Raw genomic sequence first — 26,785 nt, forward strand, 5'->3', positions numbered from 1 at the left:
GTCCTCCATGTCACCCATTCCTCCATAGTCTGGATGGAGGAGGGTCTGTTTCTCATGCTCTGTGACAGTCCACCATGTCACCCATTCCTCCATAGTGTGGATGGATGGAGGAGGGTCTGTTTCTCATGCTCTGTGACAGTCCTCCATGTCACCCATTCCTCCATAGTCTGGATGGATGGAGGGGGGTCTGTTTCTCATGCTCTGTGACAGTCCTCCATGTCACCCATTCCTCCATAGTCTGGATGGAGGAGGGTCTGTTTCTCATGCTCTGTGACAGTCCTCCATGTCACCCATTCCTCCATAGTCTGGATGGATGGAGGGTCTGTTTCTCATGCTCTGTGACAGTCCTCCATGTCACCCATTCCTCCATAGTCTGGATGGAGGAGGGTCTGTTTCTCATGCTCTGTGACAGTCCTCCATGTCACCCATTCCTCCATAGTGTGGATGGATGGAGGAGGGTCTGTTTCTCATGCTCTGTGACAGTCCTCCATGTCACCCATTCCTCCATAGTCTGGATGGAGGAGGGTCTGTTTCTCATGCTCTGTGACAGTCCACCATGTCACCCATTCCTCCATAGTCTGGATGGAGGAGGGGTGGAGGAGGGGGTGGTGGTCTGACCACAGAGCTTCCTGGCTGGGCTGGGCCTTCCTCTGTCTCCACTCCCTAAACCACCAGGACCACCACAACATGCACATACCCGTCTGTCTGTCTGTCTGTCTGTCTGTCTGTCTGTCTGTCTGTCTGCCTGTCTGTCTGCCTGTCTGTCTGTCTGTCTGTCTGTCTGTCTGTCTCTCTCTCTCTACAGTTTGTGTGCCATTGGAAGTTCTCCAGTAGATTGTCAGTGAGAGAAAGTGGGATTTATTTCCACGGTATTACATTAATTTATGTTAATTCTATTCAGATGTATCTCCTCCTCTGCTGGTTGAAGTGGGGATCGAGGAGGAGAGACACTTTCTTCTTTTTCAAAAAGCAAAACTGGTGGAATTAGCATTATTATTATTATGGGTGAATAAAAGCATGGGGAAAACATGCAGTTTAACCCATTTTGGGCGGAACCCCTTTTGGTGTTAGCATTATGTTATGCTTTAGCTATTGAAAAATAGCAGACCTACAAGCTCTTAGCGCGCCACCGAGTGGCGCGCTAAGAGCTTGTAGGTCTGCTATTTTTTGAAAAATCGAAGAACCACTGACATAGAAACATGGATTTTTCAGAAAACTGTCATTTTCAAACAGACATTTTTAGAATCTGATCTCAGGTCAGAATGGGTTAAGACAAACTTCAGGAATGGCACGTCTCTCTCTCTCTCTCTCTCTCTCTCTCTCCCCCTCTCTCTCTCTCTCTCTCTAATTGCAGTGTTGTCAGTAACCTTCCTAACAGCAGAACCCCAGCAGAATCCTCGTCTAACGCTGAGAGTTAGAGGGGGGGGGGGGGGGGGGGGGGGGGGGACACGCATATTTATCTGCTTCAGATGCTGTTTTTTTCCCCAGCGAGCCTGCTGCTCGCTGGAGCGTTAGAACGCATAAACGCAAAGGTATCTGACCGCGACGCGTGGGGAGCTGTGCAGCGCAAACACATAGTTCTGATCCCTTTGAAACAAAGGGGGCAGTCAGACAGATATTTCGTGAAGCCACTAAGGAAATCGTAGTTCATATAATGGCCTGTTGTGGCGCTGTCATTGGACCCAGAAAAACCCATAGCCCCATAGAAGTCCATGTATTTGGGCCCAACTTCACCTAGACTGTATTACCTTAATAAACATGGTCATGAATACTTTCTGCTTCCAGTCACTAGTTTAAAGTCTCATTTCTAATGTCATAATATTCTTTTTGGAAAATTATGGTCCCATTTATTAAAAAAATTACCATAAAGTCGCATATGTTCTGAGGGGCGTGGCTACCGTTACAGTCTATGATCGGGATTCCCCTCCCACTCGAGTCAAAATAAAAACCAACGGAGAAGAAGGGGGGAAGTCCCGCCTCATTGTCTGGGCAGCCAATGGGCCAGCTGGGCCAGAACGGATCTAGAAAGATGGCGACTTACAGTGCAGGAATAACAGGCTTCATTTTACATCCATGTTAGACCCGGGGAACGCTTTGTCCATATTTTTTACAGTCTATGTTTGAAACGCATAAACCAAATAGTTCTGATCCCTTTGAAACACATAAACCCAAATAGTTCTGATCCCTTTGAAACGCATAAACCCAAACCCATGAGGAGCTCAAAGGATTCTGTCAACCCTGTAAATAAATATATCTTTCAAACACCTGCGATACTTACCTCATAGCCGAGCTACACAGGACTTGTAGATCTGCTATGTTTTGGCGAACAGACTTGTGGGTGCATTCTTACAGTTTAGAGTTTCTATGAATTCCAAATATTATCAAAATATCCGGAGGCACCTCCTGGACTCAAAGCAGCATTCATACTCCAGTTTGAGGTGCTAACTTCTCACCTCAAACTTTATGTATGCGCCTTCAGGGTGCCATCCCGGAATAATAATATTCTTAACGCGTCTTATTAAGCTCTAAACATGGTCCTTTATCTCAATCTGAGCCCCGGGAAAATGCTTTGGATGGTGCGTGCATGCGGAGATTTTGGATATTTGATGACTACACACCATGCTCATCTCCAGCTCCCAGCCGTACTCATCTCTGCCATATCTCCATCTCTAGTTCATCTCCATCTCTAGCTCATCTCCAGCTCCCAGCCGTACTCATCTCTGCCATATCTCCATCTCTAGTTCATCTCCATCTCTAGCTCATCTCCAGCTCCCAGCCGTACTCATCTCTGCCATATCTCCATCTCTAGTTCATCTCCATCTCTAGCTCATCTCCAGCTCCCAGCCCTACTCATCTCTGCCATATCTCCATCTCTAGTTCATCTCCACCTCCATCTCCTCTCCATGGTCAGTGACCTACCTGTGCTCCTGCAGTTCTCCATGTCCGGCTCCAGCTCCCAGCCCTCGTAGCAGGAGCACTTGACGCTGAACTTGTCCTGCTCGCAGCGCTGGCTGCACTTCAGGTGTTTGGCGCAGAAGCTCTGGATCTGGCAGCTCTTGTTGTCGTTGGCCAGCTCCATGCCCAGCGGGCACGAGCACACCACGCCCTCGCCCGGCGCCACCGTGCAGTTGTGGCTGCAGTCGCCGTTGTCCAGCGAACACAGGTCTGTGAGGAGGGGAAGGTTTAGTTAGGAACACAGGTCTGATGAGGAGGAGGAGGGGAAGGTTTAGTTAGGAACACAGGTCTGATGAGGAGGAGGAGGGGAAGGTTTAGTTAGGAACACAGGTCTGTGGAGGGGGGGAAGGTTTAGTTAGGAACACAGGTCTGAAGAGGAGGAGGGGAAGGTTTAGTTAGGAACACAGGTCTGAGGAGGGGGGAAGGTTTAGTTAGGAACACAGGTCTGAGGAGGAGGAGGAGGGGGAGGTTTAGTTAGGAACACAGGTCTGAGAGGAGGGGAAGGTTTAGTTAGGAACACAGGTCTGAGAGGAGGAGGGGAAGGTTTAGTTAGGAACACAGGTCTGAGAGGAGGGGGGGAAGGTTTAGTTAGGAACACAGGTCTGAGAGGAGGAGGAGGGGAGGGTTTAGTTAGGAACACAGGTCTGATGAGGAGGAGGGGAAGGTTTAGTTAGGAACACAGGTCTGATGAGGAGGAGGAGGGGAAGGTTTAGTTAGGAACACAGGTCTGAGAGGAGGAGGAGGGGAAGGTTTAGTTAGGAACACAGGTCTGAAGAGGAGGAGGAGGGGAAGGTTTAGTTAGGAACACAGGTCTGAAGAGGAGGAGGAGGGGAAGGTTTAGTTAGGAACACAGGTCTGATGAGGAGGAGGAGGGGAAGGTTTAGTTAGGAACACAGGTCTGAGGAGGAGGAGGAGGGGAAGGTTTAGTTAGGAACACAGGTCTGATGAGGAGGAGGGGAAGGTTTAGTTAGGAACACAGGTCTGAGAGGAGGAGGAGGGGAAGGTTTAGTTAGGAACACAGGTCTGAGAGGAGGAGGAGGGGAAGGTTTAGTTAGGAACACAGGTCTGATGAGGAGGAGGAGGGGAAGGTTTAGCTAGGAACACAGGTCTGATGAGGAGGAGGAGGGGAAGGTTTAGTTAGGAACACAGGTCTGATGAGGAGGAGGAGGGGAAGGTTTAGTAGGAACACAGGTCTGAGAGGAGGAGGAGGGGAAGGTTTAGTTAGGAACACAGGTCTGAGAGGAGGAGGGGAAGGTTTAGTTAGGAACACAGGTCTGAAGAGGAGGGGAAGGTTTAGTTAGGAACACAGGTCTGATGAGGAGGAGGAGGGGAAGGTTTAGTTAGGAACACAGGTCTGATGAGGAGGAGGAGGGGAAGGTTTAGTTAGGAACACAGGTCTGAGAGGAGGAGGGGAAGGTTTAGTTAGGAACACAGGTCTGAAGAGGAGGAGGAGGGGAAGGTTTAGTTAGGAACACAGGTCTGAGAGGAGGAGGGGAAGGTTTAGTTAGGAACACAGGTCTGATGAGGAGGAGGAGGGGAAGGTTTAGTTAGGAACACAGGTCTGATGAGGAGGAGGAGGGGAAGGTTTAGTTAGGAACACAGGTCTGAGAGGAGGAGGGGAAGGTTTAGTTAGGAACACAGGTCTGATGAGGAGGAGGAGGGGAAGGTTTAGTTAGGAACACAGGTCTGAGATGAGGAGGAGGGGAAGGTTTAGTTAGGAACACAGGTCTGAAGAGGAGGAGGAGGGGAAGGTTTAGTTAGGAACACAGGTCTGAGGAGGAGGAGGGGAAGGTTTAGTTAGGAACACAGGTCTGATGAGGAGGAGGAGGGGAAGGTTTAGTTAGGAACACAGGTCTGATGAGGAGGAGGAGGGGAAGGTTTAGTTAGGAACACAGGTCTGATGAGGAGGAGGAGGGGAAGGTTTAGTTAGGAACACAGGTCTGATGAGGAGGAGGAGGGGAAGGTTTAGTTAGGAACACAGGTCTGATGAGGAGGAGGAGGGGAAGGTTTAGTTAGGAACACAGGTCTGATGAGGAGGAGGAGGGGAGGGTTTAGTTAGGAACACAGGTCTGATGAGGAGGAGGAGGGGAAGGTTTAGTTAGGAACACAGGTCTGATGAGGAGGAGGAGGGGAAGGTTTAGTTAGGAACACAGGTCTGATGAGGAGGAGGAGGGGAAGGTTTAGTTAGGAACACAGGTCTGATGAGGAGGAGGAGGGGAAGGTTTAGTTAGGAACACAGGTCTGATGAGGAGGAGGGGAAGGTTTAGTTAGGAACACAGGTCTGAGAGGAGGAGGAGGGGAAGGTTTAGTTAGGAACACAGGTCTGAGAGGAGGAGGAGGGAAGGTTTAGTTAGGAACACAGGTCTGATGAGGAGGAGGAGGGGAAGGTTTAGTTAGGAACACAGGTCTGATGAGGAGGAGGAGGGGAAGGTTTAGTTAGGAACACAGGTCTGAGGAGGAGGAGGGGAAGGTTTAGTTAGGAACACAGGTCTGAGAGGAGGAGGAGGGGAAGGTTTAGTTAGGAACACAGGTCTGAGAGGAGGAGGAGGGGAAGGTTTAGTTAGGAACACAGGTCTGAGACGAGGAGGGGAGGGTTTAGTTAGGAACACAGGTCTGAGACGAGGAGGGGAGGGTTTAGTTAGGAACACAGGTCTGAGACGAGGAGGGGAGGGTTTAGTTAGGAACACAGGTCTGAGGAGGAGGAGGAGGGGAAGGTTTAGTTAGGAACACAGGTCTGATGAGGAGGAGGAGGGGAAGGTTTAGTTAGGAACACAGGTCTGATGAAGAGGAGGAGGGGAAGGTTTAGTTAGGAACACAGGTCTGATGAGGAGGAGGGGAAGGTTTAGTTAGGAACACAGGTCTGAGAGGAGGAGGAGGGGAAGGTTTAGTTAGGAACACAGGTCTGATGAGGAGGAGGAGGGGAAGGTTTAGTTAGGAACACAGGTCTGAGAGGAGGAGGAGGGGAAGGTTTAGTTAGGAACACAGGTCTGAGAGGAGGAGGAGGGGAAGGTTTAGTTAGGAACACAGGTCTGATGAGGAGGAGGAGGGGAAGGTTTAGTTAGGAACACAGGTCTGAGAGGAGGAGGAGGGGAAGGTTTAGTTAGGAACACAGGTCTGAGAGGAGGAGGAGGGGAAGGTTTAGTTAGGAACACAGGTCTGAGAGGAGGAGGAGGGGAAGGTTTAGTTAGGAACACAGGTCTGAGACGAGGAGGGGAGGGTTTAGTTAGGAACACAGGTCTGAGACGAGGAGGGGAGGGTTTAGTTAGGAACACAGGTCTGATGAGGAGGAGGAGGGGAAGGTTTAGTTAGGAACACAGGTCTGATGAGGAGGAGGAGGGGAAGGTTTAGTTAGGAACACAGGTCTGATGAGGAGGAGGAGGGGAAGGTTTAGTTAGGAACACAGGTCTGAGGAGGAGGAGGGGAAGGTTTAGTTAGGAACACAGGTCTGATGAGGAGGAGGAGGGGAAGGTTTAGTTAGGAACACAGGTCTGATGAGGAGGAGGAGGGGAAGGTTTAGTTAGGAACACAGGTCTGAGGAGGAGGAGGGGAAGGTTTAGTTAGGAACACAGGTCTGAGAGGAGGGGAAGGTTTAGTTAGGAACACAGGTCTGATGAGGAGGAGGAGGGGAAGGTTTAGTTAGGAACACAGGTCTGAGGAGGAGGAGGGGAAGGTTTAGTTAGGAACACAGGTCTGATGAGGAGGGGAGGGTTTAGTTAGGAACACAGGTCTGATGAGGAGGAGGAGGGGAAGGTTTAGTTAGGAACACAGGTCTGATGAGGAGGAGGAGGGGAAGGTTTAGTTAGGAACACAGGTCTGATGAGGAGGAGGAGGGGAAGGTTTAGTTAGGAACACAGGTCTGATGAGGAGGAGGAGGGGAAGGTTTAGTTAGGAACACAGGTCTGATGAGGAGGAGGAGGGGAAGGTTTAGTTAGGAACACAGGTCTGAGAGGAGGAGGAGGGGAAGGTTTAGTTAGGAACACAGGTCTGATGAGGAGGAGGAGGGGAAGGTTTAGTTAGGAACACAGGTCTGAGGAGGAGGAGGGGAAGGTTTAGTTAGGAACACAGGTCTGATGAGGAGGAGGAGGGGAAGGTTTAGTTAGGAACACAGGTCTGATGAGGAGGAGGGGAAGGTTTAGTTAGGAACACAGGTCTGAGAGGAGGAGGAGGGGAAGGTTTAGTTAGGAACACAGGTCTGATGAGGAGGAGGGGAAGGTTTAGTTAGGAACACAGGTCTGAGAGGAGGAGGAGGGGAAGGTTTAGTTAGGAACACAGGTCTGATGAGGAGGAGGAGGGGAAGGTTTAGTTAGGAACACAGGTCTGATGAGGAGGAGGAGGGGAAGGTTTAGTTAGGAACACAGGTCTGAGAGGAGGAGGGGAAGGTTTAGTTAGGAACACAGGTCTGAGGAGGAGGAGGAGGGGAAGGTTTAGTTAGGAACACAGGTCTGATGAGGAGGAGGAGGGGAAGGTTTAGTTAGGAACACAGGTCTGATGAGGAGGAGGAGGGGAAGGTTTAGTTAGGAACACAGGTCTGATGAGGAGGAGGAGGGGAAGGTTTAGTTAGGAACACAGGTCTGATGAGGAGGAGGAGGGGAAGGTTTAGTTAGGAACACAGGTCTGAGAGGAGGAGGAGGGGAAGGTTTAGTTAGGAACACAGGTCTGATGAGGAGGAGGAGGGGAAGGTTTAGTTAGGAACACAGGTCTGATGAGGAGGAGGAGGGGAAGGTTTAGTTAGGAACACAGGTCTGATGAGGAGGAGGAGGGGAAGGTTTAGTTAGGAACACAGGTCTGATGAGGAGGGGAAGGTTTAGTTAGGAACACAGGTCTGATGAGGAGGAGGAGGGGAAGGTTTAGTTAGGAACACAGGTCTGATGAGGAGGGGAAGGTTTAGTTAGGAACACAGGTCTGAGAGGAGGAGGAGGGGAAGGTTTAGTTAGGAACACAGGTCTGATGAGGAGGAGGAGGGGAAGGTTTAGTTAGGAACACAGGTCTGATGAGGAGGAGGAGGGGAAGGTTTAGTTAGGAACACAGGTCTGATGAGGAGGGGGGGAAGGTTTAGTTAGGAACACAGGTCTGATGAGGAGGAGGAGGGGGAGGTTTAGTTAGGAACACAGGTCTGATGAGGAGGAGGAGGGGAAGGTTTAGTTAGGAACACAGGTCTGATGAGGAGGAGGAGGGGAAGGTTTAGTTAGGAACACAGGTCTGATGAGGAGGAGGAGGGGAAGGTTTAGTTAGGAACACAGGTCTGATGAGGAGGAGGAGGGGAAGGTTTAGTTAGGAACACAGGTCTGATGAGGAGGAGGAGGGGAAGGTTTAGTTAGGAACACAGGTCTGAGAGGAGGAGGAGGGGAAGGTTTAGTTAGGAACACAGGTCTGATGAGGAGGAGGAGGGGAAGGTTTAGTTAGGAACACAGGTCTGATGAGGAGGAGGAGGGGAAGGTTTAGTTAGGAACACAGGTCTGATGAGGAGGAGGAGGGGGAGGTTTAGTTAGGAACACAGGTCTGATGAGGAGGAGGAGGGGAAGGTTTAGTTAGGAACACAGGTCTGAGAGGAGGAGGAGGGGAAGGTTTAGTTAGGAACACAGGTCTGAGAGGAGGAGGAGGGGAAGGTTTAGTTAGGAACACAGGTCTGATGAGGAGGAGGAGGGGAAGGTTTAGTTAGGAACACAGGTCTGATGAGGAGGAGGAGGGGAAGGTTTAGTTAGGAACACAGGTCTGAGGAGGAGGAGGGGAAGGTTTAGTTAGGAACACAGGTCTGAGAGGAGGAGGAGGGGAAGGTTTAGTTAGGAACACAGGTCTGATGAGGAGGAGGAGGGGAAGGTTTAGTTAGGAACACAGGTCTGAGGAGGAGGAGGAGGGGAAGGTTTAGTTAGGAACACAGGTCTGATGAGGAGGAGGAGGGGAAGGTTTAGTTAGGAACACAGGTCTGATGAGGAGGAGGAGGGGAAGGTTTAGTTAGGAACACAGGTCTGATGAGGAGGAGGGGAAGGTTTAGTTAGGAACACAGGTCTGATGAGGAGGAGGAGGGGAAGGTTTAGTTAGGAACACAGGTCTGATGAGGAGGAGGAGGGGAAGGTTTAGTTAGGAACACAGGTCTGAGAGGAGGAGGGGAAGGTTTAGTTAGGAACACAGGTCTGATGAGGAGGAGGAGGGGAAGGTTTAGTTAGGAACACAGGTCTGAGAGGAGGAGGAGGGGAAGGTTTAGTTAGGAACACAGGTCTGTGGAGGGGGGGGAGGTTTAGTTAGGAACACAGGTCTGATGAGGAGGAGGGGAAGGTTTAGTTAGGAACACAGGTCTGATGAGGAGGAGGAGGGGAAGGTTTAGTTAGGAACACAGGTCTGATGAGGAGGAGGGGAAGGTTTAGTTAGGAACACAGGTCTGAGAGGAGGAGGAGGGGAAGGTTTAGTTAGGAACACAGGTCTGATGAGGAGGAGGAGGGGAAGGTTTAGTTAGGAACACAGGTCTGAAGAGGAGGAGGAGGGGAAGGTTTAGTTAGGAACACAGGTCTGAGAGGAGGAGGGGAAGGTTTAGTTAGGATGGTTTGGACAATATAATAATACTATTACAGCCCATACAGTGTTGTTTTAATCAACTAAGACTAAGGTGAAAAATGTCCGTGGACTACCTTTTTTCACTGACGAAAACTAAATGGAAACTAAATGAAAACTAAGCTACGATGACTAAAACTAAGACTAAATATACTGACAATTCCATCAACAAAAAAAAACTAGACTAAAATGTTAGGAAGGGACTAGTGGACAAGAGATCCAGTATAAGTCATTTTACACTTGGTTGCATGCTGAAAATAGCTGATCTACAAGTTCAGACCTTCTCGTCAGAGCCGTCGGGGGCAGTCAGTGAACAGTAGAGTCTAAAGGGAATTGTGGGTAACGTAGTCTCACCACAGAGCTTCTCGTCGGAGCCGTCTGCGCAGTCGTCGGTGCCGTCGCAGAGCTTCTCGGCGGGCAGGCAGACGGTGGAGTCGTTGGCGCAGACGTGGTGCGACAGCTTGCACACCAACGCCTCGCAGTTGTCCTCGTCAGAGTTGTCCTCGCAGTCGCTGTCGCCGTCGCAGACCCACGCCTTGCTGATGCAGCGCGCTGCAGACAGAGGAGAGAAAACGAGTCCCACAGTCCCTTAACACTCACACATCTTTTCCAATGACATCTCAAAACCTTTCCAAACGTTTTCCAGGACAAATGGAAATTTAACCTGTCACGGGGCAACCCGTGCCCTATAGACACTAGAAGACTCCACAAGGTGAAACTGAACATTACAAATGCACACTGCACAGCTGCTCCCATGAATTGACTGTCATCAAGCTCCTTGGAGGTGTGGCTATGTGTAGCATCATATACTGTACTACTTATCGGTGTTGCCTAATGCTATCATAATTGTTTTGTGTTTGATGTGATGCCTTGGAAAACATTCAGACTCTAAATGTGTAATTGTATAGTTGGTCTAACTCATGGGTCATGGTTTACCTTGTTTGAGTAGATTGGTCCAATTACTAATCATTGTGGGTGGGGTCTCACCTGGTATATAAGGGAGGCTTGTGGAAATGTTTGGGAGGGGAATCAGTTTAGCTTGAGACTAACAAAGGAGACAACTCCAGGGGAGAGCTGCCAGGGCCAGGAAGGCATAGCCTGTTTTCAGTTTCTTAAGTTCTTGGTTTGTTGTTTTTCCTTAGTTGAGTGGTCAAGTGTTTTCTTACTTTCGGTTATTTGAAAGTGTATTGTCAGTCTTATTTCGGGAAGTATTATTTTTGCCTGCACAGTCAAATCCAGCATGGGTCGGTCACTTTGTGTTTTGAGGTAAATAAAATACCAAAAAATATCTACATTCTTGGACTGTCGATTCTTGGAGCCTTGGCCATTCGGGCAACTTTACATAACCCATTTTCCAGGACTATATAACAGTCGGTCAGCATTAAGTCTCTTCCTCCTGTGTGGCTCTCACCGTTCCTCTCATGTGTGTGTGTGTGTGTGTGTGTGTGTGTGTGAGGGTGTGTGTGGGTGTTGAGTGTGTGTGTGTGTGTGTGTGTGTGTGTGTGTGTGTGTGTGTGTGTGTGTGTGTGTGTGTGTGTGAGTGTGTGTGTGTCCTGTCCGTCTCACCGGAGTCCCGGCAGCCGAACTTGACGGCGGGGTCACACATGTGCGTGACGCCCTCACAGTTCTTCTCGTCTGACAGGTCCATGCAGTCGGTGTCTCCGTCGCAGCGCCAGCGCAGCGGGATGCACAGCCCGTCCATACGGCACTGGAACTCATCTGTGTGGCAGCCGCCGGGGGGGCGCGTGGCTGAGGGGGACGCAGACACACACACACACACACACACAGACACACACGCACGCACGCACGCACGCACGCACGCACGCACGCACGCACGCACGCACGCACGCACGCACGCACGCACGCACGCACGCACGCACGCACGCACGCACGCACGCACGCACGCACGCACGCACGCACGCACGCACGCACGCACGCACGCACGCACGCACGCACGCACGCACGCACGCACGCACGCACGCACGCACGCACGCACGCACGCACGCACGCACGCACGCACGCACGCACGCACGCACAGACACACGCACGCACGCACGCACGCACGCACGCACGCACGCACACACACACACACACACACACACACACACACACACACACACACACACACACACACACACACACACACACACACACACACACACAGACACACACACACACACACACACACGCACGCATGCACGCACAGACACATACACACATACACACAGACACACAGACAGACACACACACACATACACATGCACGCACACAGACAGACACATACACACACACACACACACATGCGGGCGCACGCACACACACACACACACACACACACACACACACACACACACACTCAGAAAACAGAAACTACTATCTACCCAAATATATTGGTGAATCATTTTTACACCCTTAATTATCGAGTAAACTTGACTGCTATGAAATCAAGTAAAATCTACCTTAAAAATTAAGTAAGTGCAAGTAATATATTAAAGCAGGATGAAATGACAATTATTGAGTAGATAAAATGAATATGCATTAGCACCTTGAAATGACAATAATTGAGTAGATAAACTTAATATGCATTAGCACCTTGAAATGACAATAATTGAGTAGATAAACTTAATATGCATTAGAAAACCTAGGTTAAAATTACATATAAATTTGAGTATATGGGATTGAAATTGATAGGTTGATTTAACTATATACGAGTGTATGATTTAATAAAATATATGCGTTACATTTACTCAATATTTTAACTGTATTCAACTCATAGTATTTTAATCAAAAAGGAATTCTGTATTTACCTTTGTCAAAGAGAATACACAATGCAATTATACAGATAAGTACGTTTTTAATTGACCAAAGTGAACATTAAAGTATTAAACACTCACATACTGTATGGGAGGAAACAGTCTGGCCACACGAAACAATGTGCAAATTACAATGTCAGCAAATACATTTAAGAACATTAAACATTTCCTACTATGGGCTATATCTTGTGCCACCCCATATCCGTAAACTTATTTGCCATTCTTTACGATTTTGACGATGGACTAGTTGAACCATTTTAGTGTGTTTCAAAATAGTAAAAAATGGCAAATAAGTTCAGGGATAAGGAGTGGCGAAAGATAGGGCCGTATAAGTACAAACAATGTATGCATTCTCTGCAACAGAACATTTTCCTTAGACAATGTGCAAATTGTTGTCTGCAACAACATTAAAGAACATTTTCCTTGCCCATGGCAGGTAAATAAAACAAAACAAAAGTCCACGCACACTATAGTTGAGAGGACATAAACATTATAGGATGGTCATTTGACTTTTTTTTTAGTCAAGGCTGGGTTTAATGAATTGCCTGCCGGTGTTCCACCGAAACTATACCGTATAGACACACATGCGCGCGCACACACACACACACACAATTTGATTGTCTAGTGTCTACCCCCCCCCCCCCCACACACACACACACACACACACACATGCACGTCACACTATACTTGAGGACATAAACATTTTAGGTCAAGGCTGGGTTTAATTAATTTGCCTGCATGCCGGTGTCTAGCACCCAAATTAGCCGATCTACAAACATGCGCACACACCTTCTCACACCTTCTACGCCATTCTTTTTTGAAAACATTCATCTATGCCATAGATGAATGTTTTCAAAAAAGAATGACAGCTATTTTTGGTGGTGTCTGCCATAGATGTGACCATAGATTCTATGGTCACATGCAGACACCAGATTGAAAGTATAGTTGGTCAACAGCCAACACGCATACAATTAAAACCTGGTGTAGTTGTAAAATTGTATAGCACCGAAAAACATGAACCCCAAAAGCATTATTTAACGAGACCCAGACAAATGAACATTAAGTATAAAAGAACTGTGGCCCTTTAAGCAACAAATGTTAGTTTTTAAAGTAATGTGCTTGGAGCAATCAATAACCCATTACTGTACAAGAAAAAAAAAGAAAAAGCAGGAAGGTCAAATGGGGAAGAATTTCTTAATATAGAAAAAATAAAAATAACGTTTTACTGTCTATCGGTGAGGTTTGTACAGATTAATACATTCTAATTGGCTATATGCACCGTGTACACATAAGCACCTCCACTTCAAAACAAGTCTGTCAGACGCACAGATCTGACATGCTGCTGTATGCTTTATACAATAGGCTTTCCTTTTGAACAGTGCAGTATCAGTCAGTGTCGTGGTTCCCTACTAATCTGTTTTCACTGAAAACATTCAAACTGAAGTTGTCAGTCAGGACACTAGCCAAGCAGACAGTTTTTCAGTGTCTGCACTTTGGGTGTAAGCTGTTGAGGGTCTAGTCCAAGCAGTACCTTTTGAAAAACCTCCAAGATGTATTTGAACTTCTTGGGGTACTTCAAGTCAAACACGTAAGTCAGTCCCAGGAGATAGCAGCAGGCTCTGCTAATATCGCCGAGGTTGTTGAGGACAGGGATGCCCTCAATAACAATACCTACATCAGCAGCTGGTGATTCTTGAGTTTGCAGACTGTAGATAGTCATCAGTTCCCCCGACAACTCCTCTTCTACATCGACACCAGCATCCTGCACACATTGTAAAAATAGAATCTCATGAATGAAAACGTAATGATGATGTTCACGGTATTATCATTCTAAACAGTTACTACTGTTGCACAATTCCCTGCTCTGGGTGGGATCTCCGTCAGTGTCTTGAGTTTGCAATTGAAAACGTTTGCTGCCAACCAGTTGAAGAAATCACAGATTGAGGCCAGATTGAGACCATTCATGTTCATGGAAGAAGCTTGTAAACATGTATTCTATTGCCAATTTGTGACCTTGTAGATCTGCTATTTTTGCTGTACAACATGCTTCCATAATTAAGACATGCTGCTGTCTATGCTGCTATGGAACTTGTATCCATGTGCAGTGCAGACCTGAGTGTATCTTGACCTTACCAAGAGACAGTATGTAGGAACACATGTCTGAACTGCAGTAGCACTAGACATGCCATCTCACAACCTGATTCTCTGGACACTCTCTCACAAAACAAGCTCCTCACTCTGCCGTTCTTGGCACGTTCGAGATATTGTCTCACAATTAGCCATGATGATGACATTAGTTAAAACTACAAATTGTTAAATACTTTATTTTACTAACTTCAACGTCCTTGATCAGGGCACCAGGCTCTTCTCCCAGATGGTCGATGAGGCACTTGATCACGATTCCTCTGGTTAGCTGTATGGGGTCTCCACTCTGCAGACAAAGTTTTATCCTTAATACAATGCCTACCGTTTCAATTGTCTGCACACAGTTTTAGCATTTAGGTCCCCATTTCCACCAGTGCTAAACACATTATCCCGAAACTTCTTTGCCTTTTTTACTCTTTTGAAAAACTAAATTGGTCAACTAGCCAATCTAAATGAACAAAAATGTTTTTCAAAATAGTAAAAAAGCAAAGAAGTTTAGGAATAAGAGGGGTTTAGTACTGACAAGACTATTAAGCCATGCATTTCGTCTATCAGGGAATGGACAGGACAGAGACATAGTGATGCCTGTTTAGGATACATTAGTATCTAAAGTAAGTGATCGTAATTAACTTAATGGGACTGATCTAGGACATTTGACAGGTTTGCGTTACAGGCAAGATACTACAGTGGAAGTCAATGAGGAACATTTCTCACCCGCATGTGAAGTTACATGTCAAGGAAATTACAACACAAACTTCTACCAGTGTTCTAGCTTTTTAAAGTGAATGAATACCGAGAATAGAAGATCTGCAACTTCACAGACTTCAGTGAGATGCAATGTGAGCTTGCATATCTGCTATTTTCTGATTTAGAAGCCGTTTTTAAGAATCATCCTCAGGTCTAAATGGTTTATTACCTGAAGCAGAGCACTAATTTCTGCCCGATGTGGCTCTCCTACAGCACCTCTCTTAGATTGGAACATGGACAGCAGTTTAGGTGTGTAGAGGTCCAACATCTCCATGAATTTCGGCTCAAGCTTCATTGTAGTGATCAACTTGAACTCTGCGCTGACCTGAAAAACAGATGAGGGGAAGGGAGAAAAACGAATCACATTGTGATCTTGAACATCCATTTTCCACCACTGTTGCTCCAGGAATGGGTACAATTGGTTAAATACAATGTAAATGTGTGTCACATGCAGGATGTCATTTCTGTTGAACCCTGCTACAAGAATCCAATTTACTCACTTGTGAAGCATCAAACAAGGCCAGCCATCTCTCCTTTACATCCTTGACGCTCATCTAGAAGAGATACACTAGGTGTTAACAGGGAACCAACAGACTGATGTAATGTTTCTTTCAAAAATGAGTTTGACTAATATTTGTCATACCAACTAATCTATAAAAATCACACCTGTGTGAACTGAGCGATGCAACTATATGCATCGTACTGTACTGTACAACTCATACTCTACAGTATAACTCGTACTGTACACTGTACTATGGCTGCTGTGTGTGTGACCTGAATCAGCCCAATCAACCCCAATTCGTACTCATCAGGACATACATATGGACATAGCAGTTAGTTGGAGCCGTCAGGCACCACTCAAATCCATATCACTGATAAACTACATCTACTGAGTCCCAACTGTAAAATCTCAATGATTCAACATTTGAATTATCCTCCTCAAGGATCAAAATATTACACAGGGAAGAATTATTGAAGCAGCTGTGTTCATATAAGGCAGCGAGCAGACAACGCAGTGGTAAATGAATAATATCTGCAACACAATGTTTCAGGAATATAGTTGAATAACTGTATAGAAAGGTTGTAAAACAATTATTAAACAGTGTCCTACCAGTAAGGTATCCAGTCACTTGTTTGTCCAGACTGTTGAATTGCTGTCTGTATGAGTCTAGATGCCTGGGGGACAGCCACCGGGAGGCAAAGAGGACAGCATACCGGGAGACAAAGAGTTGAGGTGTAGCTGGAAGACATGGACAGTAGAAAATAAGACTAAATACACAATAATGAAACCCTGTTAATTTCCCATCAGGCACACTGTTCAAGCCTTAGCTCTTGTCAATACTTTGCATTGATTCAATATTTATAAATGCCACAGAAAGACTAATAGTTTAAAACCCCCAAAAAGCTGAAATAGCAGATTTACAAGCATGCACACAACGCAATGAGACTGTGAGCAATGCTGTGAGCTTGTAGACCGGCTATTTATTGTTACTTTTGTGCAGACACTGTAGTATTGGTGACAAAACATCAAACGTTGAAATATGGAGATATGAGGTTTCTGCCCAACAGCAACGATGTATATATGAAATTATGAATACATTGTGTGTGTTTTTTACGGTTGTTACCTCCTGGAACCCAGGTCAAGCAGTGACGAGGCTTTATTGTTGGCAGCAGCAGGGAAGGAGAATCAAACAGAAGAGAAGGAGCCAGACATTGATGCCTACAGACAAATATGCAGACATGCACATGATCAGACAAAGCAACATACATTTTTATACAGGACTTTAGTCCATAAATATAGTCAAATACCTAATGTTGCGATCACAGTCACACGGACAGATGCAAAGATACAGTCTAGTCTACTATTAATGTTTAATGGAAGTGAGCGACATGAAGATACAGCCAATGTTTGTAGCTTTGTATCTTTTGCATCTGCCAGTGTGATTGCAGCATAAGAAGTTGGCTAGCAGTAGGCTAGTATATAAAATGCCTTAATGATACTGGACTTACAGGCTATAGTTGACAATGTCCACTCTGTCTGATGTTGGCTCTTAGCTGCAGTGATTTATTCAACAGTCTACAAAACAAACATTAACGAACATTAAACTGTATACTTTACACCGTATACTTTAAAAACATAAATGTGGAAATATAGCTCATCTACAAGCTCACAAGCAGGCTTGAGTTTTTAGAATGATTACTTTTGCTAACAGACATTTAGCACTGATCTAAATGCATTTCGTTCCATGCAGTTTATAATTCCAATGATTGTGCTGGATGACAATGTCCACATGTAATTGCACTGTCTGACGCTGCCTGCAGATTTATTCACCATTCTACCGCAAACTACGCAGCTGCGTAGAGGCCCCAAGAGTTCTCCCTGAAAAATGTTTAATATCGCAGCCCCGCCAGCCCGTTCCGCCTATTGCGGTCGGTTAGGGGGGCTCCGACGGCCCATGGCGTCGCTTCCTCGGCGTCACTTCTTCATGATCCTCCCCCGTTAAGCGACGCCCGGTCGCGGCCGTCCGTCCCGTCGTGGGCTCCCCTGTTGGTCTATGTCCCCCTTAGCAAAAGTAATATTTCTAAAAGCTCAAGCCTATAGCCTATACTGCTGGCCTACGTAAAACATGAACCGCACGCAGGCACTGCAAAACAACAAGCTTATCGTCTAACGTTTACTGTATAGATGAAGCATGTTTAGTTTAGTATTACAGCATAGAATTCAACATAATAAATAAGCCCGCGTTTATAGCGGCCATTTTGATAGTTCTTTCAGTGAGCCATACATACAATCGTAAGTCAAATGAACTACAATTACCATGCAGCCCTGAGCCCTTCCCGTTCGGCGCGAACTTTCCCTCGCAAATAATGTGTAGGCTATTCTATGCATTTTAACATGATATTGTGTATATGTACATGGCTGAAACATGTGTAGTTTATGTGTATAGTGTCGACGACCACAGGCGTTACGTTATGGTGGGGCTGAATGAAAATTAGCATGCACTCTTTAGTCTTGACAGTTGTTAGTTTTGCTAGCCCTATACGAGCGTCATGTAAACCATGGCTTTAGTCCGGTCCAAAAAAAAAGTATGAAGACACGGTCAACATTTAATTAACATTTGATAGCTGGCTACTTACCATGAAGGAGAACTTCTCTTGTAACTTCACTTCACTTGCGTGGCGCGGCTCAGCTACTGCTTCTGCTGTAAATTTTGTAATGGCTGCCAGCCTGCCACTCGGGATGACTCGTATCGGTCCGGCTTTCATCGCTGTTATGAACTCTGGCCAATAAGAGGCAGGTAGGCGTGTCTAATGGGTATCTTAGATCATTTCAACCCAATATTATTAGTAGATACCGTATCTACTAATAATATTGGGTAGGAATGAGTAATAATTACATTTCTTCAAACTGATCTGTACGATTACTCCATTCTCAAATATTATGATGGAAACTTACTGAGACTTGTATATATATTTGACCAATATTACCAGTTTGGCATATACTCATTTATTTTCATGAAATGAACTAAAACAATAGATGTACATTTAACTCACAAATAACAGTTGGATTTTTACTCATTAATTATTGTATATCCAACTAAAAGGATCCCATAAGTGATATTCACAGATTTTATTAAGCTAATATACCTTTTTTTAATAGTCGTACTTACAAAGCGATTGTTTTACTTTTTTGAGTGCACACACACACACACACACACACACACACACACACACACACACCCATGCAGTGCGCACACACACAGACACACACACACACAGACACAGACACACACAGACACACACACACACACACACAGTGTTAATTCCATAGACTAAAACTATGACAATTTGTTTTTCCACTGGCGGAAACTAAATCAAAATGAAATAAAAAGAAAACCTCTGGGAGATGGGAGTCTATCCCCGTTTCAATGTGCTAACGGCTAGACCTCTGGGAGATGGGATGCTACCATCAGCTCCATCAGAGTTAGACCTCTGGGGGATGGGATGCTACCATCAGCTCCATCAGAGTTAGACCTCTGGGGGATGGGATGCTGAGGTGGAAGGAACGCAGCACACCTACCATCAGCTCCATCAGAGTTAGACCTCTGGGAGATGGGATGCTGAGGTGGAAGGAACGCAGCACACCTACCATCAGCTCCATCAGAGTTAGACCTCTGGGAGATGGGATGCTGAGTTGGCGGTATACTCGGGGAATCGAACCCGTGACCATGTGGTCGAAAGGCAAAGTGCTCCAACCGGACTCTGTAAAAAGCTCCTCTGAAGACGTATCGCTTGTAAAACGTCTCAATCTCATTCCATCTTCATACACATATATATAAGCCATTTTGGGGCGGGAACCCCTTTTGGTGTTAGCATTATGTTATGCTTTAGCTATTGAAAAAATAGCAGATCTACAAGCTCATAGCGCGCCACCGAGTGGCGCGCTATGAGCTTGTAGGTCTGCTATTTTCGGAAAAGTCGAAGAACGACTGACATAGAAACACAGCTTTTTCAGAAAACTGTCAGGATGTAGAAGACATTTACAGAATCTGATCTCAGGTCAAAATGGTAGACTGTCAGGATGTAGAAGACATTTATAGAATCTGATCTCAGGTCACAATGGTAAACTGTCACGATGTAGAAGACATTTATAGAATCTGATCTCAGGTCACAATGGTATAATGTCCTGATGAAGACGGAGTGAGTTCGATATGACGAAAAGTTGAAGAGCAATAAAACGTCAGGGGAGCTTTTTTAGAGCTTTTGTCTCCTTTCCAACCGATGAAGCGCAGCGCGCCGTCTCTAATTTACATTTTAACCCATTTAGGCCTGAAAAAAATGATAGTTTTCTGAAATACCTATGTTTCTAGGCCTATATCACTCAATATTTCATGTCAAGGACCCCAAAAATGATCTGTAATTGGCCTCCGAGACCCCCCATCTGAAAATATGTTGTTCCAGGGACCCTACGGAAGCAAAGATTTGAGTTAAAAACGTTTGTTCTGAAAAAGAAAAAAAAAGCCAAATTTGAGGCACATTTTCACGATTTTTCAAAAAATAGCAGACCTACAAGCTCGTAGCGCGCCACTCAGTGGCGCGCTACGAGCTTGTAGATCTGCTATTTTTCAATAGCTAAAGCATAGCAAATGCTATAACACCAAAAGGGGTTCCCGCCCAGAATGGGTTAACCTTTTGCAATAAAAGCCTGTCCAAGGTCGTGGCGGCTCCATTATACGCCACAGTGCACACAATGATGGATCGATGTGGGAGCTGATTGGTCGGGAGGGAGGCGACGGCTGTGAGAGTGTGAGCAAACTGTGAGGTTTGCACAAAGCGCCCGCTTTCACTCAGCGAAACACAACGCATCGATCATCACGGCGGTACGGCGCCCGCTTTCACTCAGAGAAATCACAACGCATCGATCAGCACGGCGGTACGGCGCCCGCTTCTGTACGAGACAGACATTCATCTCTGGCTTGACTTGAAGGGACGACGGGGGGAAAAATCGATGCAAATCAGTGACCTCTGGACCCTCCGCGACGGGCGTTGTTTTTCGCCGAGCGACGGACGGACGAGCTTTCAACACCTGGAGGAAGTTCTGAAGATAGTTTGCTTAACCCATTTAGAGCTGAGGGCGATTAAAAAGAAAGATAGCTTCTAAATCCAGTACAACTTACTGAAAAACCGATGTTTCTATACGTGTATATGTCAGTGGTTCTCAAACATTTTCTTGTCAAGGACCCCCAGAATTATCTGTATTTGGCCGTGCACCCCCATCTGAAAATATGTTGTTCCATGGACCTCCCCAGACGAGAAAGAAGATTTGAGTTAAAAACGTTCGCTCTGAAATAATAGATATTCAAAGATGTGCGGGCCATTTTCACGATAAAAATAAATAAATAGCAGATCTACAAGCTCATTTTTCAATATTTTTCAATATTTAAAGTATAACATGATGCTTAAAACACCAAAGGGGTTCCCGTTCAGAATGGGTTAAGTGAAATAATCAATAGTCCGGAATTTAAGATTCTCTTGATTAAAAGTACAAAGGTATTGGTATCAAAATGTACTTTAAAGCACCAACAAGTATAGAGAAAGTACTCATGTTTTCAAATGCATATTTGTATTGAAATATTTTGAAAATAGCAAATCAACAAGTGAGCTTGTAGATTGGCTATTTTCAAATGGCCGATTAATGTATGTTCTGTGATAATGAAAAATCTACAAAGAACTAGTAACTAATGTTACAATCGTAGTGGAGAAAAAAGTACAATATTTTGTACTTTTAGTGGAGTAGAAGTAAAAGTACTGATAAATAACTAAACGTGTACATGAGAGAGAGAGAGAGAGAGGGAGAGAGAGAGAGAGAGAGAGAGAGAGAGAGAGAGAGAGAGAGAGAGAGAGAGAGAGACAGAGAGAGAGAGAGAGACAGAGAGACAGAGGAGAAGAGGGTAGGTAGAAATGTCGCTAGTTCAATTTAGAAGAAGTTGTGTTGGGTATACTATGATGTCACCGAATACTGCCCAATCAGACGAGGGCAAAGCGCACACACACATGCCTTGGGAAGAGTTTCCGAATCGCCGGCCAATCGGAGAGGAGAATAGAGTTATTGCGCGATTTAAACCCGTTTAAAACCATTTAAAAGTCGAAGCGCTGGAGAGCACTTTAATGAATGCACGCAGATCAGAACACCTGTGCAAACCGGCATAAGGGGTTGTGGTTTGCGTCTGTGTCGACGCCACCTCTATATAAGGCGCCGCGGGCGTCGTCGACATTGAGACGACGACAACGGTCACAGAGAAGACAACAGACAGACAGACAGACAACCACAGAGAGACGTAACCGGAACCAGTTCACTGTGCAGGTCCAAAAGAGAGACAGAAGCAATGTGTCATGGCGGGAGCAACGGACGATGAGATCGCCGACCTTCTCATCGGAGAAGAAGAGAGACCATGGAGGCTTCAGTGGGCTTCCTGCAGCAGAGCCACGAGCTGAGCTCCCTGCTGCCGTCGGGCAGCCTCCCCGAGCTGCAGGACGTGGTGCGCAAGTTCGACATCATGTTCAACAACAAGCAGAACGAGTGGGAGGCGGAGCTCCGCGAGAGGATCGACGAGAGGAACCGCGAGACGGCCGCGCTGCGCGCGCAGCTCACGGACGAGCAGGCCGCGCTGCGCACGGCCACCGACGAGCTGACCAACGAGAGGCTGCAGTGCCGCCACTACAAGAAGATGATGAGGGCGGCGAGCAAAGCCGCCGCGGCGACGTCATCGACGTCGACGACGTCGTCGTCGAAGGGCCTCGACGTGGAGGTGGGCCGCCTGACGGACAGGATCAAGGAGCACCAGAGGCGCTCGGAGCAGGAGAGAGGCCAGCACCTCAAGCAGCTGGCCTCCGAGAAGAGCCTGAGGAAGAGCCTGGCCGAGCAGCTGTCCAAGGCCAAGGCGCAGCTGGAGAACGCGCGTTCCTCCCAGGAGGCCGAGCTCAGCCAGCTGCGGCCGCTGCGCCTGCTGCTGGTGGAGGGGAAGGGAGGCGGAGGGGAACCCCAGGAGGGAACGACGGGTGCGGGCGCGGCGGGTGCCGCCCGGAGCCAAAACCAGAAGCTGCACGGCGAGATAGCCAGGCTCAACGAGCTGCTGCAGGCCAAGGAGAAGGCCTTCCAGGCCCTGGAGTGGCAGGACGTCGGCGTGGGGAGCCTGAAGATGGAGCTGGAGAAGACGCTGGGCACGCTGCACGCCGCGCGCGCCCAGGAGGAGCGCCTCCGGGAGGACGGCCGCCGCAAGGACCAGGAGCTGAAGAGGCTGGAGGCCGACGTCAACAAGCTGGTGGAGGAGGTGGTGTGGACCAAGGAGATGGGCGGCCGCGAGGCCGAGGAGACCCGGAAGAAGCTGCTCGGAGACCTGCAGCAGCGCGACCGCACCATCGCCACGCTGAAGTCGAAGAGAGGCGGCGGCGGCACGAACCGACCGCTCCACGGGGACGAGGACGACGTCCGCCTGCAGCTGGAGAGCCTGGCCGTGGAGAACCGGCACCTGAGCACGCGGAGCAGCAGCCTGGAGCACGAGAACGCGCACCTGCGTCGCGACCTGACCGAGGTCCAGGCGCTGCTGGAGATCTGCCGGGACAACTACGACAGCGCCCTGCTCGGCCAGGCAGCCCGGGCTGCGGGCGCCACGGGCGCCGGGCGCCCGCCGCCGTCCTTCGACCATCGCCAGAAGGACGCGCAGGAGACGGCGACGGACACGGCTCGCTACGGGGAGGAGGAGGAGGAGGAGATGCGGGACGACCTCCCCAAAGCCTCCTCCTCCTCCTCCTCCGCCCCCCGCGGTGGTCCACGCTCCTCCAACGCCATCCTGGCGCGGGCCGTAGAGATGCCTTCCGCCACTGTGCCTTCCGCCGACCTGCTACCCGAGGGCGAGGAGGGCCTCTTCTTCGGGTCCGAGGACTCGTACCCGCCCCCAATCAGAGAGGACCGGCGCGGCGAGGGGCCTCCGCCCGCCTCGCTGCCCGCCAGCGAGGTCTCGCGTTTCCTGGACGAGGAGGACGTGTGCTCGGAGGAGCTGAAGCAGAGGCTGGACACGCACATCCAGATCCTGAAGAGAGGACAGCAGCAGCAGCACCAGGACGACCTTCCTGCAGGAGACCAGGAGAAGACCGCGAGGACCGCGATGCCGGGAGGACAGCGCGAGGACAATCACCAGATACCTGAACATGAAGAACATCTCGTGCGTCTCCATAGGGAGGTCCTCGAAGCATCTGGTTAGGATGCCTCTCGGGCGTCTCCCTAGGGAGGTCCTCGAAGCATATGGTTAGGATGCCTCTCGGGCGTCTCCCTAGGGAGGTCCTCAAAGCATCTGGTTAGGATGCCTCTCGGGCGTCTCCCTATAGGGAGGTCCTCGAAGCATCTGGTTAGGATGCCTCTCGGGCGTCTCCCTAGGGCTGTCCTCGAAGCATCTGGTTAGGATGCCTCTCGGGCGTCTCCCTATAGGGAGGTCCTCGAAGCATCTGGTTAGGATGCCTCTCGGGCGTCTCCCTAGGGAGGTCCTCAAAGCATCTGGTTAGGATGCCTCTCGGGCGTCTCCCTATAGGGAGGTCCTCGAAGCATCTGGTTAGGAGGCCTCTCGGGCGTCTCGCTGAAAGGCAAAGACGTTTAGGGATAAGGGGTTTAGCGGTGACGGAAATAGAGCCCCAAGGATGAGCTGGAGGAAACACATGGACCCACTGGCCTTGGAACGCCTCAGGATCCCCCAGGAGGAAGTCACTAATGTTCTGCTCTGGAGAGGGAAGTCTGGAGCTCTCTGGTGGAGCCGTTCCTCCCCGCGACCCGACTACGGATAAGCGGTTGCAGATGGATGGATGGAACCACCATGACCAAATACCTACAGCAACCTGAACATGCAACCGATGCTCCGTGATTAGAACAAGGCACTCTTAAAAGGTCAAATTCATATCAGATTGTATAATAATAATCAATTAATATCATCATAATAATAATAATAATAATAATAATATTGGTCACCCACTCGTCGGGATGTTTTTTGTCACTGTATATTTGCACATGCAATGTTGTCCTCATTGCATTTACCCTTCCTAAAATCACATGGGGAGCAGTGATGTCATTTACCCATCCCATAGTCACATGGAGCAGTGATGTCATTTACCCATCCCATAGTCACATGGAGCAGTGATGTCATTTACCCATCCCATAGTCACATGGAGCAGTGATGTCATTTACCCATCCCATAGTCACATGGAGCAGTGATGTCATTTACCCATCCTATAGTCACATGGACCTCTGGCTCCCCAGACAGGCTGAACCACTCAGCTATGGGACAGCCAGGACCTCTGGCTCCCCAGACAGGACCTCTACCCCCTCAGCTATGGGACAGCCAGGACCTCTACCCCCTCAGCTATGGGACAGCCAGGACCTCTGGCAACTCAGCTATGGGACAGCCAGGACCTCTACCCCCTCAGCTATGGGACAGCCAGGACCTCTACCCCCTCAGCTATGGGACAGCCAGGACCTCTACCCCCTCAGCTATGGGACAGCCAGGACCTCTACCCCCTCAGCTATGGGACAGCCAGGACCTCTACCCCCTCAGCTATGGGACAGCCAGGACCTCTACCCCCTCAGCTATGGGACAGCCAGGACCTCTACCCCCTCAGCTATGGGACAGCCAGGACCTCTGGTTCCCAACTCAGCTATGGGACAGCCAGGACCTCTACCCCCTCAGCTATGGGACAGCCAGGACCTCTACCCCCTCAGCTATGGGACAGCCAGGACCTCTACCCCCTCAGCTATGGGACAGCCAGGACCTCTGGCTCCCCACTCAGCTATGGGACAGCCAGGACCTCTACCCCCTCAGCTATGGGACAGCCAGGACCTCTACCCCCTCAGCTATGGGACAGCCAGGACCTCTGGCCCCTCCAGACAGGCTGAACCACTCAGCTATGGACGCCCCTACGCACGTAGTTGGTTTTCCAAACGCGGAAATTGCTGAAAATTTTAGGCACTTTTCTGTTTTAGTAAGTAGATAATGGCCCCCACAAGACATAAACCTGGTATTGTGTTGACAGAACAAGCCATAAACCTGGTATTGTGTTGACAGGACAAGACATAAACCTGGTATTGTGTTGACAGAACAAGACATAAACCTGGTATTGTGTTGACAGAACAAGAAATAAACCTGGTATTGTGTTGACAGAACAAGACATAAACCTGGTATTGTGTTGACAGGACAAGCCATAAACCTGGTATTGTGTTGACAGAACAAGACATAAACCTGGTATTGTGTTGACAGGACAAGATATAAACCTGGTATTGTGTTGACAGGACAAGACATAAACCTGGTATTGTGTTGACAGGACAAGACATAAACCTGGTATTGTGTTGACAGGACAAGACATAAACCTGGTATTGTGTTGACAGAACAAGACATAAACCTGGTATTGTGTTGACAGAACAAGACATAAACCTGGTATTGTGTTGACAGATAGGGAGGTTATTTCCACTGTCTTAATTACATGGTACGACCACTCCCCCATACGCTATATGACCAAAAGCACAATGGGTTTATTTAACCAATCGTGACTCAGGGAACAGTGGGTTACCGAGCAGAACTCTATGCTGTGTTGCAGTTACATGCAGGTATAGTGGCCCCTAGTGGCCCCCGTTGGGCTAGCTACAAAGTCACTTACAGTTAAGAATTATTACTCAAGCTTTATTTAGTAGTATATCCATACACAGGACTTTCAAATGATAATTGTTTGTGGACACTTAATTGTACAATATCACTGTTACTCATAGCTTACTGAAATATCAACATTCTGACATTAGGTGTTTTATTGAGTGTGACATGACATTAGGTGTTTTATTAGCGTGCATAAAATGTAATGAAAACTAAGGAATCATTTTGTTATGACGAGCACATCCACGCAGGAAGTTATTTTTTTTTAACAATTATTTCTTTCCGAAACAAGGGCGATTTTTCACGGCAAATAAAAGCAGCGTCGACCTCTTTATGACGAGTAAAAACACGCATCAGGGTTTATTTAACACGCAGCAGCGTTCTCTAACACGC

At 47.9% G+C, this 26,785-nt stretch overlaps 1 protein-coding gene across 1 annotated transcript in view; it reads right to left on the minus strand.

Annotated features, from left to right (window-relative positions):
• The window catches only part of LOC310875288 (low-density lipoprotein receptor-related protein 1-like), a 285,578-nt gene that overhangs the window by 219,370 nt on the left and 39,423 nt on the right, over positions 1 to 26,785 (minus strand). Inside the window, 3 exon segments of the mRNA XM_083788472.1 lie at positions 2,920 to 3,165; positions 9,856 to 10,053; positions 11,068 to 11,250. Of these exon segments, the coding sequence (XP_083644598.1) occupies positions 2,920 to 3,165; positions 9,856 to 10,053; positions 11,068 to 11,250 (627 nt within the window).

Source organism: Protomyctophum parallelum (genome assembly GCF_964188405.1).
Source record: "Protomyctophum parallelum genome assembly, chromosome: 18".
NCBI lineage: Eukaryota > Metazoa > Chordata > Actinopteri > Myctophiformes > Myctophidae > Protomyctophum > Protomyctophum parallelum.